Source organism: Melanostigma gelatinosum (genome assembly GCF_949748355.1).
Source record: "Melanostigma gelatinosum genome assembly, chromosome: 4".
NCBI classification, from domain to species: Eukaryota; Metazoa; Chordata; class Actinopteri; order Perciformes; family Zoarcidae; genus Melanostigma; species Melanostigma gelatinosum.
Genome location: NC_136637.1, coordinates 24,599,998 through 24,621,240, shown reverse-complemented (window position 1 = coordinate 24,621,240; position 21,243 = coordinate 24,599,998). Strand labels below are relative to the sequence as shown.

The window sequence follows — 21,243 nt, the reverse complement described above, 5'->3', positions numbered from 1 at the left end:
GCTGATTTATTATCAGGACGGGGTATTCATGCTGAGGGTTAGAGCCGGGTCAGTCCATCCTCGGTACTTATCAGTCCAATCTAGGTGACAGGTCAGCGAGGCATCTTCCCTTGGCTGTCGGGCGGATCATCAGATTGTGAAATGCTGGGCTATGACAGCTGTATGGGTCAGTGGCAGGTAAGCATCACATCCACGCCGCCATCATCAACGCTCACATTGTGCTCCTCTCGGTCAAAGGCCCTCGCTACATTTTTCTGCCTTTTCCTTCCTCCAGTCATAGAGGACGGGAGGGTGGGGGGCGGGGGGGACCACCCAGGCACTGTGTCCAGCTGGAATGCACCAATCCTGGGGAGGACGGCTGAGAAAACCCAGGGTGGGGGCTCAAGACAACGGAGGGGCTGAAAGCTGTGTCAGGGGAGAATGCCCAGGGTGACACAGAGATATGAAGCCCCACTGTATGGAGTGCCTCCTTGCCCCAGCCATGAACCCTCTCCTGGACCCATCTCATATTTCCCACTATGAAATCAGACCTTGCAGAGCAGAGAGCGCAAGTCAATGGTCAGGAACAATCTAACTGTCTGTCACCGTGGTACGCTCCTGCCAACCAGAGCTAGAGAAGTGTGCAGCAGAGTATACTGCGTGTGTGTTTCTTTGAGTATCTGTGTCTGTATCGGCTCTAAGTGTCTGGCATGTGCATGTGCGTGTGCGTGTGCACATGTGTTAGGTGGAACAACACTCTTTGTCGTTGGGACTAAGCTATCATAATGTAGTTCCTTGTATCTTTAGAGGTAGATGAAGGGAGAGGAGCCAGACTTAAATATCAGGGAAGGAAGCCAAGGTGGTCACCTGCAGGGCTTTTTCCCCCTTCTTGTGCACGAGTCTGTGCAAAGTTGGCACGCATATATGGTTGCCAGCAGCAGTGGGTGGGATGAGAAAAATAATCAAAGCGTGATCATACGGTCACAGCAGGTAGCAATAACCTCATTATTATTCTGACGGTAGCCAAACAGTTTCCTGTCGACAGTGTGGTTATTTATTGCACCCTTCATGCCAACCACAGGCCACAAACCCTCTGTCTTTTAACCGCTATAATTGGCTTCATGCTGTTGCAGCGCCAAGACAGATGCACACGCTTTGCTGGAGATGCTCCATTGGCCACTTCCAGCACAAGTCTGGGGGTAAACTATTGGCACGAATACACAGGGAAGATTCTATGCATTAGATACAGCCATACAATAGAAATTCCATACTTAAACAGGCAGTGGATTTACACCTAAATTGGTAAGTATAAAACGTATATCAGCCCTGATATGAAATATGTTTTCAACGCCATGTGAGTCACAGTTCAGGCAATTCAATTTAAAAAACTGTGTTTGTGAATTTCCCCTAAATGTGGGATCAGTGCCCAGTGTGACACATTGCACTCAGACTGATAATAGATCACCTCATTACCGCTCAGTGACAGCAGCTTTCTGGTCACGAAATGTGCTAAACTGACACTTTGTGGCACTTTGGTAATCTCAGAGGTTTTCTGCCACTTCCCCCAATTGAGCCCGCAGGATTGGTTGTTATTGAGGAGGTCAAATGTGGTTACGCTGAGCTGCAAGGGAGGGCACCAGCAACACAGGGTCACCCAACACTGTAACAAATGCCACTGCACACAGACAACAAAGAATGACAACCCTGATATCATGCTTAATGTAAAAAAACATTTTTTTTATAGTTTATTGACAAGCAGACAAGCAAACTTTACTTTATGTCTTTAATAATGAAAAAAAGGTGCAAGATTATCTACATTTTCTGATTGGAAATTGAAATCACAGCTCTACTGTAATCTGTTGGTACCAGTATCATAACTACCAGCCTTCATATAGTAATAGCAAGCAATAGGCTGCAGTATTTGAAATGACTTGCTGGAAAAATCAAGTCTCAAAATCAAATGCTGGATTATCTCTGTGTCCCCATGCAGGTGCATCAGACATGACTGCTTTTCCTGCAAAAATCAGAAACAAGGATCAGGGACACACTGTGAGTGCTCCACCATGTATGTGTATGTATGAGACTGCACTGCAGTAGGTCTCACCTCTTTTCTTAGATCGCATTATAATGAACAAAGCCAGTCCGCTCAGGAGAAGAGGCACAGCAACGGCGGCTGCTCCTACGCCGGTGGACAGCAGCATGGCCGTCCCCGCTGACATTCCACAAGAACACATAAGATCACAGTCAACACAAGGTTTTTACAACTTATGTTGTTACATCTTCACTGCATGCTCCTCGATCCACAGATTATTCATCGTAATTCCACCACTTTGGTCCAGACTGCAATATCTAAACAACTAAATGGATTATTATAAAAGTTTTAACAGACATTCATGGTTACCAGAGGATGGATTCTAGTGATCTCGGTTGATATTTGCTTTGTTTAAATGTCTTAACAACTGTTGAAAAGAATGCCCTAAAAGTTGTGACACACATTCATGCACCCCGAAGTCAAATGTCCAATGCTTTGGCTTATAATCAAATTCATGCAAAACTAATGACATTCAGCCTCAGCTGTACTTTTTATTTGATACTATTTATATGTAAAAGTATTGCTTAATGTCAGCATGTTAGCATTGTCCTGTGTTCATGTGATCAAAAATCTATTTACCTGTGCAGTTCGGCAGGCTGTCATTCCAAAACCCCGAGGAGGAGCAAAACAGCACCTCTGTGCCATTCAGGGAGAATCCCTCTTCACAGGTGAAGAGACACTGGGAGCTGAAGCTGAAGTTCCCCAGAGGATGGGAGCAGTTGACAGACCGGGATGAAGACAAGGCCCGAATGGCTTCACACTGTACAGCTGAGATGGTGAAAGGACAGAAATTGCAATTGCTGACTTTGGATCAGCCGTTTGAATACCAGCATGACAAAAGGAAGTTTAAGGTACAGCGAGCACTCACGTTGGCATGTGGGTCGATCTTGACTCCAGTAACCTGAGTTGTTGCATGTCATAGTTGGTGTTCCTCTCCGCAAGAAGCCCTCATTACATTCAAAGTCACAGTGGGAGCCATAGCTGAAAGGGGAATGTGGATGGCTGCAATTCATCTTCCCATAATGTGGAGCCGTGGCCAGTAGAGGGCATGGCTGTGCTGTTTATAACAAAGAATATGACCGTCAGCTTCACACCAAATAATCCTCATCTTCTGGGTATTCCCTTCGAGACCTAATTATTGATTTAGGACGTGACAAGTTATTAATGTACGGACAGATGTAAACGCACATTCCAAATCACAAGTGTACAGTAATGTGCACACAGCAGGAGGGAATATATAACAAGTGCATCTCCGATAGTATGTTGTGATTTATTACCCAGACAGTGGGGTGTTTCTCTGCTCCACATGCCCAGAGAGGTGCACTCTGTGTCAGCTGTGCCCTTCAGGACAAAGCCTTCCTCACAGGTTGATGTGCACTGAGAACCAAAACTGAACTCTCCATGGGGATCAGAGCAGAGGAAGGAGCCATGAGAGGGAAAGCTCAGATTGGGACATCTTTTAGCTACAGGGGAACAGAGAGAGGGAGAAAGCAACAGCTTCACTTGGTGCAGATTACAGTTAAAACATCTAACATTACATTCAGAGCTCGTCTATGGAGTATAATCAATAGATTATTACAAACTTTACCCAAACAATGTGGGGTGTCGGTGCTCCACGCGCCCAGAGAGGTGCACTCTGTGTCAGCTGTTCCATTCAGGAGAAAACCCTCCATACATGTTGACGTACACCGAGAACCAAAACTGAACTCTTCATGGGGATCAGAGCAGAGGAAGGAGCCATGAGAGGAAGAGCTCAGAGTGGGACATCTTTTAGCTGCAGGGGAACAAGAAGAAGGGGAACCCAATATATTTTTCAGAGCTTCACATGGTAAAGACGTGCAGTCAAGCCATCTAAACCATTGAATAAGGAGCTCCTCTTTTCTTTTTGAAAATCAGATCATGATATAGATTTACTGTCTTTCTGTTGTTGTTGTTTTTACCCAAGCAACGAGGGATGTCTGCGCTCCATGTGCCCAGAGAGGTGCACTCTGTTTCAGCCGTTCCATTCAGGATAAAACCCTCCTCACAAGCTGAAGTGCACCGAGAACCAAAACTGAACTCTTCATGGGGATCAGAGCAGACTAACGAGCCATGAGAGGGTGAGCTCACAGTGGGACATCTTTTAGCTGCAGGGGATCAAGGAGAAGGAGAACCAAATATATTTAAGCGCTTTACATGGTGAAGACGAACAGTCAAGCCATTTAAACCATTCAATTAAGAGCTCCTCTGTTGTTTGGGAACATATCAAACAGATCAAGATCGAGATTTTAGTCTTTCAGCATTGTTTTTTTTACCCAAGCAACGAGGGATGTGTGCGCTCCATGTGCCCAGAGACGTGCACAGTGTGTCAGCCGTCCCATTCAAGAGAAAACCCTCCTCACAAGCTGACATGCACCGTGAACCAAAACTGAACTCTCCATGGGGATCAGAGCAGACTAACGAGCCATGAGAGGGTGAGCTCACAGTGGGACATCTCTGCGCTGGAAAGGGAACAGAGAGAAGGAGCGACCAAAACAATATAGTTTTATGGTGTAAAGTGATACCAGGAATAAATTACAGATCATGATACAGAAATTGCATTTATTTGTTCAATTATTTTACCCAAGCAATGTGGTACGTCTGCGCTCCACATGCCCAGGGAGGTGCACTCAGTGCTGGCTGTCCCATTCAGCAGAAAGCCCTCGTCACAGCTCGTCGTGCACAGAGAACCAAAACTGAAGGATCCATTTGGGTCAGAACAGGATAGGGAGCCATGGGGAGGATTTATTGGGTTACACCTCTTAGCTTGAAGAAATGCATAGACAGGGGAGAGACCATTACACAACAGTCAGATTACTTAAAGGAGCAATGAGAACAAACGTATTCATCTGTGGTCATACCCTGGCAAACAGGAAGTGCATGACTCCAGTTGCCCTGTGAAGAACATTTCGTCACATTTGTGCCAATCAGATCAAATCCCTTTTCACATTGCACAGTGCATATTGAGCCATAGCTGTACACTCCCAAATGGTCCTGGCATTGCATGGAGGCATGGGGTGGAGCCTTTAAACTGCTGCACTGGACCACTGGAGAAGAGGAAGAAACACTGTTACTCATGAGAGCAGTTGTCTGTTTTCAGGAAGCTTGTGTTGCTTTCAAGGAGCCCTGAGATCATTTCTGTGACCCACCTGCGCACGTGGGTGTAGGGTTGCTCCATTGTCCCGAGGCCAGACAGGTGAATGTGTCCTCTTTGGTCAGGTAGTAGCCTTCCTGGCAGGTGAAGTTACACCGCGAGCCAAAGGAGAAAGGCTCCAGGGCGTCCACACATGTCACGTTGCCCGTGACAGGAAAGAAAATGGGGGAGCACTTTTTAACTGTGGTGGGATATAGATATAAATCACACTTAGTCCACTCAATGGAAGTCAATGAAATACGTCAGTTAGAGCAATTGTGTATTATGACTCCACTTTCATAAACATACCATGAGTATGAGGTGGGGGATTTGAACAACCATGCTGACATAATTTACAGCCAAGGGAAACCGTAACTGCCTATCGACATTAAATAACAATTTGGTTTCTCGAATGCAGACAAATGAGTGTGAAGTAAAGTGATGACAGATGTGACCTGAACCTTATCTACGGTGCAGTCTGGACAGGATGTGACTACACATTGAGGTCAGCTCAGTATTGGAAAAAGCAGTCAATCTATTAACAGGGGTCACGTTGACCAAAAAAGGAAATTACATGAAACGTGTCAATTGTAGAGAAAATCACAAAAAAAAAGAAGTTCAAATAGAAAATAGCTATTAAATTACAACTAGTATTAAATTACATTCAAAGGTAATGACAATCACTTTACTTGTACATGCGGGGACACTGGCTGTCCACTGGCCGGTGTGGTCACAACGTATCCGGTTCGGCCCAATGTGCTCGTAGCCTTCATCACACCTGACCTCACAGGTGGAGTTGTAGCTGTAAAGTGCGACGGGGTGGCTGCAGTTCATTCTACCTGCACTGATGTTGATGTGGTTCAGAACTGGACACCGTTCAACTGAGAAAGGCAATGGCAAACAGTTTCCTTGTAACTTTGGCAGCTGAAATAACAATTGTTTTGGTGTTGTTGAGATCCAGTTGACATACCTCGACACAGAGGGACAGGGTGGTTCCAACGTCTGCTGGCTTGGCACTGCAGTTGGGGCACGCCGACCAACTGAGAGCCAAGTTCACAGTGGAAACGGCAGGAAGAGTTGAAACGATTGGACCCATGGGGATGGAAACAGGAGTGAGAACCTCGTTCTGGATCCAGCAAGGGTTCGCATGCGATTGCTGAAGAACATAAAGAGGAAACAAGATACGACATATTTTTAGATATATTATTTTATTTAGCTTACAGAAAGAGGTTATGGTTGGCTTAAGGGGAGACATTCCAGGTGAATAGGGGGAAATAATATTAATTAATTCATAATATATCACCATGAAACTTCTCCAGTTGATAACTTACACTAGGACAATTAGTTTTTATATTACAAGTTTCTTGTATTTGCAAATTAGGCATTATCAAATTTGTGCTAATCTGCATACATTTCCAGAACAGAAATGTGAACATTGGATGGAGCTTTTCAAAAATGTTGCCATGTTTTTAGGAATAAAATGTGAAATAAATCAGGCTATGAATAACATGTGAAGAAAACCCTCTGTAAAGACAGATTTCCAGCTCAGAGTCTGAGAAAAAAAACCTCACTTTGAGGAAACTGCCTTTAAAGATGTGTATTGTAAACTTCCATACATTTAGTGAGACGCAGGTAAATGGGATAAAAATTATTTAACGAAAAGATATCACCATTAAACTTCCCCAGTTGACAACTTAAATTGGGACAATTATTTTGGTATTATTATGATGCATTATCTAATGCTAACTCATGTTGAATTTAGGAGAAATATACAGACCAAAATCGACGACATGTAGAAAAATAAACACCTGAATGTGTATCTGGGATATTTTCTTTCCACTCTTGGGAAAGAAGACACATTATGGAAGCAAAATAGCCCAAAATCTCAAAATTGACTGAAGCAAAAAAAAACAATGTGTTTGTCTGTAGTGTCTCCCCTGAAATACATTATGATAAAAAAGTTAGCTCACCCTCTTCGCAACGTGAACCCATGAAACCAGGATGGCATCGGCAGGTATAGTGTCCTATTGTCTCCACACAGTCTGCATTGGCACTGCAGGGGTCCTGTGTACAAGAGGCTAACACACACACATACAGAGGGTGATCTCACATGCTATAATAAGTCTACAGGAGTCAGTAAATGTATCCATCGGATGAAATAAGGGGTGTTTTACTGGTGTAGCAGATGGTTCCCTTCTTCTTTAGACAGCTCTCATTGTTCCACTTGGCTGTGTCTTTCGCCCTCTTAATGTAAATCTCCACACAGTCCTGAGCTGCTATGTTATCTGGCTCCTCTGACGCCCAATTCTGAGCATCTTCAGGCACCTTCTCGTGGGTTTCTTCCCAGACCCACTCTTCGCCCTTTTTGCCGATGCCTATCCAGTAATATCTCTGGTTAAACGGCAGCAGATTGTTGATGAAGTCACTCTCTGCCTGGTTCCGGATGGGCACCATGTCTGTGAAGTGCTGACGGCACCACTGGCGGGCGTCAGGCCAGCTACGGTTTGTAGCGGTGCTGTAGTTGTAGGTCCATGCCTGCGCTCCTCCTCCGCTGCTCAGGTCTAGGATTAGGTTAACATGTGATGAGATAAAATTGAACCGGTGAAGCTAGAAAGAGAGGAGTCTGACTGAGTTTGATTCCTGTAAGATTATGCAGACCTACCTTGGACAAATGCAATGAATGTAACTATCAGCAACATGTGATGCAGGCTTTGTCTAGTATCAACCGATTCTGGAAACATCTGAAATAAAAAGAAATTTTATTTTTCATAATCGCATAAAAGTGTGACACACTTGCACTGATATTTCACAGGACTTACCATTTGATGTGCCTTAAGTCGCTCAGTCTTGTCGATGCATCTACTCCACTTTGCTGACTATCAATGGCAAAGTGGTATTAATTGTCCTGCAGGGAATGAGTCAATGGCCAATTTTGTAATATCGCTTTCAACCGTGACTTCCTTTCAGGAAGGACACCACTCTATACCACCCATATCTCTCTGGGAACACAAACACCCAGACACACATGCACCACACACATACAGACACTCACTCACTGTAAGATTCATTTTATTGAATTAGTCTCATCGTCAGCAAAGATACCACAGAAATTCACCTCTAATGTTGTTAAATCATTTTACATATGCATGATCTAACAATGAACCATCACATACACATACGTTATATCCATGCAGTATATCCAAATGAAGCTTAAACATATACTATATTAGACAAAACGCTGAGCTAACTGATTATCCATAACATGTGCAGCCGGTGGCTTTTTAATAACCATGTACTAAAATGAATATAAGTAACTGCATTCGGGTCATAATAGATATATTTTGGTCCCAGTTGTCCGTCATCCCTGTGCCTCAGTGGAAGGACTTGTCGCTTCTTCAGGCTGCCTGTGAGAGACGAGCAGATTGACATTAACGGGACACTTACTGAATATTTTACTGAACTAAATCACAGCTTACGTAAAATATTGTAGAATTTTTGTTGACAGTCGCGGCACTGAACATTTGAGTGCATCAACTTTTGAAATATTGAATGCGCGTAAATGGGTGGAGCGGCTTTGGACGAGTACATTTCAACACTGACCTTACTTGGGCAAGTTCCTTTCCTGTGAGAAATGAACAGACAAAGAGATCACCATTGAGGTCTGTGGCAACAACATGCATCTCTATTTCTATGTGGTGTGATTGAGAAACACAAACCTTTTCTACGCTTCATCCAGCAAAAGCAGATGCCGCAGAAGGCTGAGAAGGCTGCACAGCCAGCCACAGCCAACAGAGCCTGTTTATAGCCTGAGAAGATAAGAAAGTTCCTTTTTTTCATCCTGCAGAAGCAGAATCACTTCTGCAGAGAAACAGCAAAACCAGTACAATGGTTCACATGACTTCAAACAATTACTTGCGCAAGAAGGTCTCGGGCCGCTCCAGACCCCGGTGACCCCACAGGTAACATCCTGCGAGCCTTTTATCAGGAAGCCTGGGTAGCATTTAAACCGACAGGTTGAGTTGAATGTCAGCTTTTCTCCCAAGCAGCTGAGGTATCCGTTATCAGGCTGAGACAGAGGGGGGCATTCCACAGCTGGGGGCACAAACAGGTTCAAGTTTACTGGGGATGCAGTCATGTAACTTCTTACGCCAGCATTCTACTGTCATAACAATACATAGCACACACATGCTGATGCAAGTATGTTGATCTTTGAATGTGAGCCTCAGACTTGACTCAGGAAACAGAGGAAACAGATGCGAGGCTTATATGATGACATATTTTGTCAAAAACTATTTCAGTGTAAAAATGGGCACGCGAGATAACTTCCCCAACAGATTAACTTGACAAAATGTCAACCTCTTTTTTAATGACACAACACCTACTGTAATAATGATAGGTGACATTGTTCCAGAGAGCAAACTCCTCACCTGTTTGGCACCTGTTTCCCTTGAAGCCAGGTTCACAGAGGCAGGTTATGTTATCTATGATCTCCTGGCATCGTCCTCTGTCACATGATGTCGCCTTACACTGAGCTGTTAAGAAAAAGGTGCAACGCTAAAACAACCTCTATCACTTTTGAAACTGTAACAACCAACAAAATGAATCAGCTTTACGTACCTTCATAACAAACAGGGTATTTAGGAGTGGCACACTTCTCATCATTCCACTTCCCTCTGTTTATTCCATTGTTCACGTAGATCTCCACGCAAAACTCCGTGATGTGGTTGTTGTTGGGCTCGTTTAGTGCCCATGACTGGTTACCAATCCATGTGCTGTTATTCCCAATCCAGGTCCAAGTCTCATTCATGTGGTTTTTAGTGATTCCAATCCAGTAATACGGACTTTTTGTTTTGATTGGCAGCCAGGAGACTAAATAGTCGTTCTCTGCCTGGTTTTGGATGACCACCATGTCTGTGTGATCGCTCTGGCACCACTGTCGAGCCCGGGTCCAGTTCATAGTTATCTCTGAGCGATGATATTTCCAGCCCAAGGTAGTCTCGGCCAAGGTACCTCATGTGCATTTTGAAAAAAACAAAAGTTAAGAACAACTCCAGAGTGATAATTCACCATCCGATCCAATTGTGCTGAAAAACAACACTCACCAAGGAGGAGGATTAACATCCACTTAATTTTCATTGAGTGAACGACAAACACCTGTCTGGCCAAAAAAAAAGAATCACAGAATAAATATTGATGAATACCATCGTAAAAATAACAGAATAAGCACACTTACCCAGAGCTGGTATTTTAGAATATAAACAAAATATATTCTAAATTATATGAATAAGCTTGCTACTTAAGTTAAATTGCTTTTCTAATCGTATCAAATATAAAACTTCACACCAAAGCGTTTCAGTAAGTGAATGAAAGTATGGTGCAAGCAGAGATCAATGTCAGGCTTTTATAATTCTCACAGGTTATGCAGTCCAACATTATAATATAATACCTGGATGTTTACTTTCCAGAGTGAATGCATGTGATGAATGAATTACTGACTTAATGACCCTCTGATACCTGAACAGACCTTTTGGGAAATGGCCTTTGTTTCCCGTAAGCGTGGGGCAAATCAGGGGCAGATTTTCTTTTTTATAAAAGAGAAAACAAACAATATAAAAATGTTTAAAATCGAAAGTAAAGCACAGTGAGGGTCACCATTGAATATTGGGGCCAACACAGATAAATTATTCCTTGCAAAAAAATAGTTTAAAAAAATGGATCATTTAGCCAGTTTTTACAACTAATATGTTCTTGGATGTTTTGTTTTGGTGATGTATACGTTTACCTTTACTTATAAAACAAATGTTTGACTTTTTGAAATGATCTCTTCTTTTTATACATTGGCTTAAATCTGTTGCATACTGTACATAGTAGCAGCATGGAATAAAGCATTTCCCTTGTCAGTAGAATAAGCTTCGCTGACCGTTTTTAGTGATGCACAGCATCACTGCATCCTGACATTTTGTGAGTTCAAGTTTTTAACAGCAACAAATGACAGAGTGCCCTGTATTCAGCCTTCAGTCTGATTGATGGTATCACATCTATTTATGATTCTCCTGAAGTGCTGACATAGAAGACTCTGAATCTGGTGAAGCAAACAATGGTGATCTGTAAAACAGATTACACCAGCAATATAGCTCTTCCTGCAGCCTCTTACTGTTATTCGTCTCTGTCCTGACCATTATGATGGAGTGGACAGAAACAGACTTGTAAGGCCTGGACCTCTGAAAAAAACACACGAGATCCTGCAATGCCAGGATGAATGTTCCTGCTCAAAGTGTGGGAATATGTTGGTGTTGCGTGTGGAGTTGATGGCTGAACCTTTCTACAGTACCGCTGAATCAGCGGAGTGACATGACTGACGATATTTCTATTTTCTTAACCGACAGTATAAATGTCCGTCGATACTAAAAGATGCAGAGACCACAAGCAAATGAAAGTTTCAAGTTTTATTATGAATACAACTCAGCACTGCTTTAAGAATACAGAAATATGAATGAGCATTTCAAATGCAATAACCATCAGTTAAATAAATAGTACATAAATACCGAAATACTAAAATTATTCACAGTTCTGCACGACATGGCATTCTTGGCGTTATGTAATATTTACGATAACATGAATAGAGCCACCTTTCCAGCATAGCTTCAGAACAATGTGCTCAATATAAAACTCCCTTTGGGAGGAAATACAGTACATAATAATAATAACAAAATTACAGAGCAAATCGTAAGATTCAACAAAACATAACGATCAAATGCAATGGTCTGAAAAAACCCTCTCCTCTCGCCATAAGATAGCTCTCACATATTCAGTTTTCCTGTTAATAAGTTTAATACTAACGTAATGTATTCATATTGTTCACATTACTATGACTGGTTATTGTTCTTGTTAGAGATAAATTCAGTTATCCTTAGTTGTCTCTGAAGAAGATGACTGTCTTCTATATGAGGCTGCCAATGCTGTTTTTGTAGACTTGTGGAGGGTCCTCTATGTCCGAGTTGCTGTAAGAAAAGACCAAAGAAAAAGATGAGCACTGCGATTCAACAAAGATGTCTCTTCATAAAAAATAAAAGTATGATTTAATTCTTATCCAACCTGTTAAGCTCAAACTTGGTTGCTCTCTGTTTCAGTCGTTTCAGGATCCACATAGCCAGAGACAGACCAGACAACAGAGCGCCGCCTGTGGCCACACCGGAAGCAATGGCAGTGACCGGAGATGGGGGAGCTGTCGAAACATAATCAAATGTGAATCATTTTTTATCTGTAAACATGTATTTTCTTCAGGTGTTTGTATCAAAATATCTTCTAGCGTTTGTTCCTTTTCTGTTTTACCTTGGCAGGTGGGTTTCTGTCCAGCAGTCCAATTGCCATGCCGATCACAGGTCAGCAGCTCATGTCCGTCTAACAAGTAATCTCGATTGCATGTGAAGGAGCACTGCGAGTTGAACACTGGCTCACTGTTTGAGCAGTTGATATGACCGTTTTCAGGAGCCTCGAGCGATGGGCATCTCACTGCTGTGGGAGAAGACAGCAAGGATTTAGATGTTAAACATCACGTATTGATGAACGAGATCTCGTTTCAGTGACGCAACCCTAACATGCAAATCACGAAGGTGTTACTAACGATGCAGGTAAAGTGGGGACATGTCTGTACCTGTGCAGTTTGGTGGCGCGGCGGTCCACCGGCCTGGATTTGCACACTCCATGCTGAGTGCACCCTGCAGCTCATGGCCTTCATCACAGCTGAACATGCAGACCATACCAAGTGGATGGGGGGTCACAGCAGAAGCAGGTGAAGACAGAGAAGGGCTGCAACTGATCTGGGCACTTGTTGGGATATCAGGAGCAGGACACCCTATTGCTGAAAAGAAAGAAAAAATAAAGATGATGAGATGTCATGACGTAGCACAGAATCAGAGTACAAATAGCACAGATGTATGTGAGCATATGCTACCATACCTTTGCAGGTAGGTATGGCATTAGTCCACTGGCCGTCCTCAGAACACTGAGCGCTGTGCGCTCCCTGCAGGTCAAAGCCTGCCTCACAGCTGAAGCTGCAGGTGGAGTTTGGCCGCAGTTCAGTCAGCGGTTGGCTGCACTGGGGGATGAGGTGAGCTCCTACCTCTGGATTCTGGCAAGTGATGGCTATAACACATAAAAAAAAAGTTTTTTATGTTTGCCACAAAGGCACAAAACAAGAGAGCTCTTTTTAATTGTATAGAGGGTGATTGGATTCAACCTCACCTTCACAGCGAGGCTTCCTCTCGCTCCACACAGCTGCTGCCGTGCATGTCACCTTGCTCGGTCCCACCAGGCGGTAGCCGGGGGCACAGCTGAAGCTGCAGGTGTTGCCGTAGCTGAACATCACATCTGCATCGTCCCCACAGCCGACAAATTCATTGTCCAGCTGCTGGAGAGACGGGCACTGGACAGCTGCAAAATGGAGGGGGAGCAGAACAGGTCAGCAGTATTCTTTAAAAAAAAAAAATTGATTTGATATCATGGATAATATAAAATCCTACGAGATAAAAACATAAAAAGTGTCGGTGTACCGAGACAAAGCGGCTGTGAAGCGTTCCAAATTCCTGAGGCTTCACATAGCAGAGACGGGGAACCAGCGAGTACGTAGCCTTCATCACAGGTAAACACACGGGTGGACTGGTAGCTGGAGGAGCCCAGAGGATCGGAGCACTTCATGGATCCTCTTGCTGGTCTTGACAGCACCTGACACTGGACCACTGTGGACGACAGGAAACACATTACAGCAGGCTCCATCATAGTAATAACACAATTCTGTTGCTCTCAATATGATGACTTGAAATCAACGTTGGTCAATATCACATCACTTTACTTCTTTTTTGCAGCTTTGCAATACACCTCAACTCACATTCACATGTAGGAGGCTGCTCGGACCACTTAGTGGAGGCAGTGCACGTCAGGGGTCTTGACATATTCAGCTGGTATCCTTCCTCACATGAATACTGGCACAAGGAGTCGTAAGAGAAGTTTCCGTACTTATGGACGCAATCTACACTTCCTTTATGTGGAACGGTCACTTCCTCTTTGTTACACTGGACAACTGTCAACAAAGAAAACAAGACACAATTAGATATCAGGTCCCGGCTGTCAGCGACTTAAAGTAACGCAAACTTGAGAACAATTGCAACATAATTGTATTTTCTTACCTTGCTCACACCTCTCTCCGTAAAAGCCCTCAAAGCAGGCGCACTCATGGCTGTTGATGGTTTCTACACAGTCTCCATAGCGGCACGAGTCGTTCTTACAGGCAGCTGGAGAAAGAAGCAGTACGTTCATATAACTTGCAAAAAGTAATTGCAAAGAGTCAAATCAATAGATTCCCTCTTAACAAACGAAAATAAGACAGCTTAAATGAGCAGCTCTTGAATCCCTAAGTTTTGCTCACCTGTGTAGCAAAGAGCGGTCTTCAAATTTCCGCACCTCTCATCATTCCATTTTCCGGCCTGCCATTCCCTTTGAATGTACATCTCCACACAATCCTCGCTCACTCTGCCAACATGTCCCTTTTTGCCGTTGTTCGGCTCGCCCATTGCCCAGTTGGTTGCTTCCGCTGTCAGAGTCTTGTTGGTTCCTACCCAGGTCCAGACATTGTTGACCTTGCGTATTCCAATCCAGTAGTAGTTGCGTTTTTTGGGCAGCCAGCTGTTGAGATGCCCGATCTCCTCCTGGTTCTGGATGGCCACCATGTCTGTGTAGTTCTTCTGGCACCAGGCTCGGGCTTCCAGCCAAGTCATGGTGTTGTTAGAGTAGTAGTAGGACCAGCACTCTACACTAGTCCACGTGCACAGCACTGAGGATGGAGGACAGAGATACAAATTAGATGGTCGAGTAATAATGATGATTAAAAAAAGGAAAAAGTTACAGAGAAGAAAACACAAGTGGAAAGTGGGAGGCTAAAGATTCTGTTTACATTAGAGTTACATACTTGAGCAAAGGAAGATCAAGCCGATCCATGAGGTCTTAGGTCTGCGGGTCTGAAGTAATCCAAAGCAGAACTCCTATCAGAATAAGTAAAAAATATCAATCAAGATAATTAGAAACCTTAAATGTCTCACTGACCACAAACAGCAATGAAGGAATTTGCACGAAAGAGAAGTTAAATTGATTTGTCCACTTACCATTTTAAGTGGTATGTGTGATAACGACAAAAGACTCTCAGTATTTCTTTAGTCTCTTCACGTCTGAGGATGAGATGATTCTGACTTTTATGTGCAGAGGTGCCTGCTTTTATACTCTTCGTCGGTCTGCTCCACTTTTCCTGGAAGCTCTCATCAGATGTGAGCTATTCAGTGGAAATTCCCACCTCCCACCGCGACTGCCCCATCCCACCAGGGTCCTTGGAAACTTCCCCTCTCTCTATTTTACTCTGACGCGAAACAAACCCTTTGTTTCAGTGTTTTTATCATCAGTATATCATTGGAAAGTATTTCCTCAAACACTGCATTTCCATTTTATGATACCTTACTTCTACCCCATTACAATTCAGAGGGAAATATTTTACTTTTTACAATCCATATGACTTCTATAGTTTCGTGTTATTTTTAAGATTTGCATTTTCATCCAAACACATGCTGAACTTACTAAATGTGATGTATTGATTTACATTGAACTACTCAGTTAGACATAGCTCCAGCTCAACCACATCATTAAATCACTAATAATACTTAAACAATGTATATTTTACAACAATCATGCACATTGACCGGGGTCTTTATTCTAGCTTTATTTTTGATACTTAATTACATTTAGAAAATAATAATATATCTTTGACTTTAGTACAATTCTCATTCTCAATGCAGGACTTTAACTTGTAATGTATGAACAAGTACATTGGCTTTATTCGTGCTTTTACTGACTGTAAGTAAAGGATCTAAATACATGCCTAAAATTGTGCTGTACTGATAATGAACTAATGTGCACAAAAACTTGGCAAATTAGCGCACACGTAGCAAAGAAAATAAACAGCACGAAGAAAAGTGATAAGTTTCCTGAGGAAAGCACGATAGCACTCAGCACACACACTGAAGAGAGGGAATTGTTTTGGGAGCTGTGAAATCCTGTGAGCTGATAAGACAGAGTGTCTGAGAGAGATGTAGAGTGCCAAAGATATCCTCGTTGTTTCCTTTTATTTGAATTTGAACCTTTTAAAGAATTGGTAGCAAATGAAAGCAAAAGAAAAGTGCAAGCTTCGTGAGTGTGCATGTTGATTAATTCCGGGTGATGCCGAATAGTATTCGTGCAAAATGTGCCTGAAGACGATCCATAGACTGGAACTGGCTTTTCACAGTTCAAAGGATGTCAAAGGAAGTGCTCATCAAAAAAAAAAAAGGAAAGAGAAAAGAAAAACAATGCAATGGCAGCGAACAAACACTTTACTGTTGTTTAAGAGTGTCCAGAGACGGGAAACAGGAGTAGAGGCGTCTGCTGGCTGCCTGTGTTTCCAGAAGTCACAGTTGATATCCTTCCTCTCTGACTCGAGGCGCTGGATAGTAGCCGCTGTTGCTTGACACCTCTTAACCTCCACCCTTTCCCCTGAAAGATAATTAACTTATACTGAACAAGACCCAAGGGAGAGACTCAGTTTCAGCTTTGATTTGAAGATCCTAAACAGATGCTGATATGGATCATGGTGAGCTGATTAGAGATTTAGTCACAGATTTATTCCTTGAAATAATCATGCATTACAGAAGTGGGCAAGGGCAAATCCCTTTATGTGAGAATCATCACATTACCGGTACTATTGATAAACTGCCACTGTCTTCTTTGGCATGATAACGCCTGAAAGGAGAGGTTTGTGTTTGAAGGCCGCATGATGGATTACTGGTGTAAGAGACCATCTGGCAACCAGAGGGTTCAAGTACCTGTGGCAGAATCGGTTGTTGGCTGAAGTGATCTTGAACCAAGGACTACAGCTTTGACTCTGACCTTCCTGATAGACACCAGCGGAAAATCCTCTCTGGCTACAGGAAATAAAAAATCTGACAGACCGATAAAAGAAAAGGGCGAACAATAGGCTTGCCAACAAGAGGCATGTTGTTGATCTCTTCCCTTTGCTATTAACTGGGTTGGTAAATGTAAGTTGCAGAGCACCAATCTATAGTATATTGACTACTTTCTGGTGTTCGAGGGCTGTACAATTCTAACAGTTCCATCTCGTTGCCACATGGGGTCCCCAGCGTGCATTATCGTTAACGGTAATGGCGACAAGGTTGCGAACTGATCTGTCCCTTTAAGACAGGAAATAGACGTCCCAAATAAAGGCATTCGTGAGACTGCACCGTGTTGTCTGTCGTCTGCAGACCTCTGAACGGTCAGAGAGTCTCCGGTGCTTTGACTAAAGCCACAGTCACAATAATGGCAGACGCTCTGGCGAAAATCCCCGTTGTTGAGATTGATCCAGAGGGAACCTTTAAGTACATTCTGCTGAGAGTGAAAGTGAAAGATGGCGATGTGCACAAAGACATAGTCCGGGGCACAAAAACTGCAGAGTATCACAGTAAGTTCATAACTGTAGTTTGCTGCACAGGAGCGAGTCAAGTGTGTCAGTTTTGCTCGTGACAACATGCAAACCGAGACCTGAAATGTTGCTGCATAAAAACTGCACGGATCAGGCAGATGCAATGCTTGCCAACCTCATGTGTTGACAATATTGGAGGCAGAAGCTTTGAAAGATAAACTGTGAGATTAATGACAGCACATGCAACAGTATTGCTTTTTTGACTGTCCTGTAACTTTGTATGTTTTGATTGATGGAATTATTTACAGATCACATATTTGAGAAGGTCAATCCAGCTATGGAGGCCTTGGGGATGGAGTGCAAATGCCTCGGAGGAGGGAAGATAGAGCGCAACACCCAAGAGAAAAAACTGAGGGTGTTTGGAGAATCAACTGTAAGTTCCTTTGGTTTTAAAAGCTGAATTAAATACTATTAATACCCTACAATAAATACACTTTTCACGTAATAATGTAAATGCTTTCTCATTCATTTTCAGGCGTATGGTAAAGCAGACCATTCTGTGTCTGTAGAGAAGTTGAAGAGTGCCTTCAGTGACTATGAGATCACCTGGTCTGATGACAAAAAATGAACCTCATTTGAAATATCTGCCTTTATTAGTTCCAAAACAACCCTTATGTGCAACCATTATTTAGTTGGAGTACACCATTATGCATTGTCCGTTTGCTTCTGATTCTGTGAAAGCACAAAATAAAGTTTTTTTTGACTGCAGGTTTTATCATTTTTGTTCACCCAAAATATGAAGGATTTGGTATAAACGTTGCAAACCTCATTTGCCTTACAAATAGAATGATTCATCTTTACTTTTGCTTGGTGTCTGATTGACTTCATCAGAATTGAAGGCCGCTTGCCAAGCGTAAAGTCCATACAGGAAGGGGTGAGCCAGTTGGAATCACTTACATATCCTGTTGCTCTCGGGGGAAGTTTATTGTTTAAAAAAGACGCATAAGCGGGGCTTTCACTTGCTGTCATGGTTGCAAGCTTCCGTGTGTTTGTAATGATACAATTCAAAGTGAATTCCACAGCACTTTACAATTGTACAATAATAGAAGATCTGACAATCTGAGACAAGAATAACAAAAACATGTTCAGAAAAAGATAAATTGACTGAGCGGAGTCATATCAATTTAAAAAAAGACCTGTTCCTATTTTCTCTCACCTTCCAGCTCACATTGAGCAGCTTAATTCCCTCCAGTTATTATCGTCACAACTACCTGTGTGGGAAAAAAGATCTAATGTTTTCCGTCTGTGGTCTGCACAGTCTAAGGAAAAACAAGACTAACACTAACATAACATCTCATACCAATTCTAAGCAGGTTTTTAGTAAATTGTGTGATGCACACTAGAAAAATGACAAAATACAACTTTGCATTGACATTCCTAAATCACAGTTTGATTGACAACCAATGTTACACATATTGTATAATTTCCTGCTTGTATTAACTTGTTCAGTAAGTAAAACAGTATGTTATGACAGTACGTGGTATGCATTTGTGATACAGCTTAAGAGTCTACAGCCACAGCAGGTAGAATGATTACCATGCTCCCCCTTTAAGTTTAGCAAGTCAGCATGCTAACATTTACTAATTAGCATTAAACACAAAGTACAGCTGAGGCCGATGTGATGACATTCATTGTACAGGCATTTCAACCTGATGATGGCACGAGAGAAAAAGTTAAAAGATTACAAAATGGTTCACCGATTGAGCATCTGTTTGTGAAATGGAAATTTAAGGCCAACAAAAAAAAGGAAATCACATTGGCTATTCCTAAAATGTTTGACACTTAACATCTGTGATCTATCCGAAGGATGAAAGGTAGAAAGCCAAAGTTCTAATCTGTGTTAACAGCAAGTGATGACCTGGGCTCTTCAGGTGCCTCTAAATAGGAGACTGATTTGCTGTTGTTTCAAATCTACCGGTATGTTAAGCGTATTAGCCACAAAATATTACCTTTATTCCCACGAGATTCAACTATGCATATTACAAGGGTCTACATCCTTTTTCCTGTGGGTTTTTCCCACATGTCGGGGTCTTTAAAGGTACATTTTGTGTTCCAGCAGTGAGGCACATTCTTGCCATTACTTTCTTTCTTTTTTTTTTTGCTTGTGACTCACCAGGTATCTGGTGAGCTATAAAGAAAACACTAAGAGGAAGAGTGTGCGTAACTCTGCTGACTATATTATTAGCTACTACCGACACACTGAAGAGAGCTCCATTCACCTTGACCCTCATCAGCAGACTTAACGTAGACACCGATACTGACTGCATTGTGACTGTGACCTCAAAAAAAAAAGGAAATAAAGACATCTTCCTTCCGTTTTCCATTTAAAATCCGGAGCAAGTTTCCTATAAACTGATAACCTTTCTATTATCTACAAACAGGGAGGTCAGCACTGGAGGGAGAAGTGTTTTACTGTGTTAGACTCAACCCTCTTCTGGAAACTGTTGGGATAAATGAGATTTCTCATGAAACATTAGACTTGTCTATGACCCAACAGTAATCAGTCTGTTTAGTTATGTAATGGTTCAAAAGGCAAATTATGTAATCTAGTTGGAGGCCTTCATTTTAATCTTTACAATCTCACAGAATACAACCCACAGAATAGCTTTTCCTTTAATTTGTTTAAAGTTGTCATGTTTATGTAGTATGTTGAGTATTGCTTTTGAAGTACTTATATAATGTATACACTGTACACCAGTGGTTCTCAACTGGTCTGGCTGCGGGACCCACCATCACCCCTTAATGACAAGCCGGGACCCACTACCCAAATTATATATATATAATTTGGGTATATCTATATTCAAGAAGTCTAGTATACTAGTAACGTATCTGTGTAGTAAACAACTGCCAAATCAAATAAAGAAAGTACACATCAATTCTATTTCAACAAATATTATTCAAATTTTTCAAATGTAACTGGATGGATTATAAATAATACATAGAAATACATAAATAAATGTTCTTCGCATTTCAAGTAAAATAACGGCTGGATTAAAAATAAGTTTCGTAACGAAATTAATTTTAGAAAAATTATTTTCCCTGAAATGCCCTGCAGCTTTAAATGCAGTCCATTCGGGATGAAGTGAAAACACCACAATATTATATTTTTCTCATCTTCTAAAAAGAGAATTTAGTGTTGGAAGAATTCACCTCTATGACTGTGGTCTCTCTGGCCAATTTTCTCTTTTGGAAATTTGACTTTCACTACTCAACAGTCCTGCTCTGCTGTCTATATCCTCGTCTCTCCCTGTGTGTGTGTATCTCACTCAAGTCAGGGAACGTGTCAGAATGCCCATATTTGATTGGATGAGCTGCATCACGTGATGTGATTCACAACGCATTGGTCGGTGTTTTTCCTGCACCGCTGAACAAGTGCCTTAAATGCTGGAATAATTCCGCTGCATAAAAAATGCCCTTCAAAATAAAACCTTTTTTTTTTTTGTCAGTCAAAGGCACCGCGAGCCA

General features: G+C 42.3%; 2 protein-coding genes across 2 annotated transcripts; one reads left to right on the top strand and one right to left on the bottom strand.

Moving 5' to 3' along the window:
• Window positions 1–1,777: 1,777 nt before the first annotated feature.
• Window positions 1,778–15,235, bottom strand: selp (selectin P). The gene is made up of 31 exons (XM_079267252.1): window positions 15,187–15,235; window positions 14,647–15,051; window positions 14,408–14,512; window positions 14,110–14,301; window positions 13,775–13,960; window positions 13,467–13,655; window positions 13,182–13,367; window positions 12,877–13,083; window positions 12,555–12,737; window positions 12,318–12,447; window positions 9,840–9,994; window positions 9,135–9,314; window positions 8,939–9,028; window positions 8,828–8,844; window positions 8,042–8,098; window positions 7,885–7,963; window positions 7,397–7,783; window positions 7,193–7,300; window positions 6,193–6,378; window positions 5,912–6,103; window positions 5,239–5,424; window positions 4,951–5,136; window positions 4,673–4,855; window positions 4,366–4,551; window positions 4,012–4,197; window positions 3,660–3,845; window positions 3,349–3,534; window positions 2,940–3,128; window positions 2,651–2,839; window positions 2,084–2,191; window positions 1,778–1,993 (listed from the first exon to the last, which is right to left on the bottom strand). Coding segments are annotated over exons 1-31 (5,091 nt in total). The 5' UTR covers window positions 15,188–15,235; the 3' UTR covers window positions 1,778–1,922.
• Window positions 15,236–17,533: 2,298 nt separating this feature from the next.
• Window positions 17,534–18,486, top strand: LOC306776787 (14 kDa phosphohistidine phosphatase). Its single transcript, XM_079267612.1, has 3 exons — window positions 17,534–17,757; window positions 18,027–18,151; window positions 18,254–18,486. The coding sequence occupies exons 1-3, from the start codon at window positions 17,616–17,618 to the stop codon at window positions 18,344–18,346; spliced, it is 360 nt and encodes a 119-aa protein (XP_079123738.1). The 5' UTR covers window positions 17,534–17,615; the 3' UTR covers window positions 18,347–18,486.
• The last annotated feature ends 2,757 nt before the right edge of the window (window positions 18,487–21,243 follow it).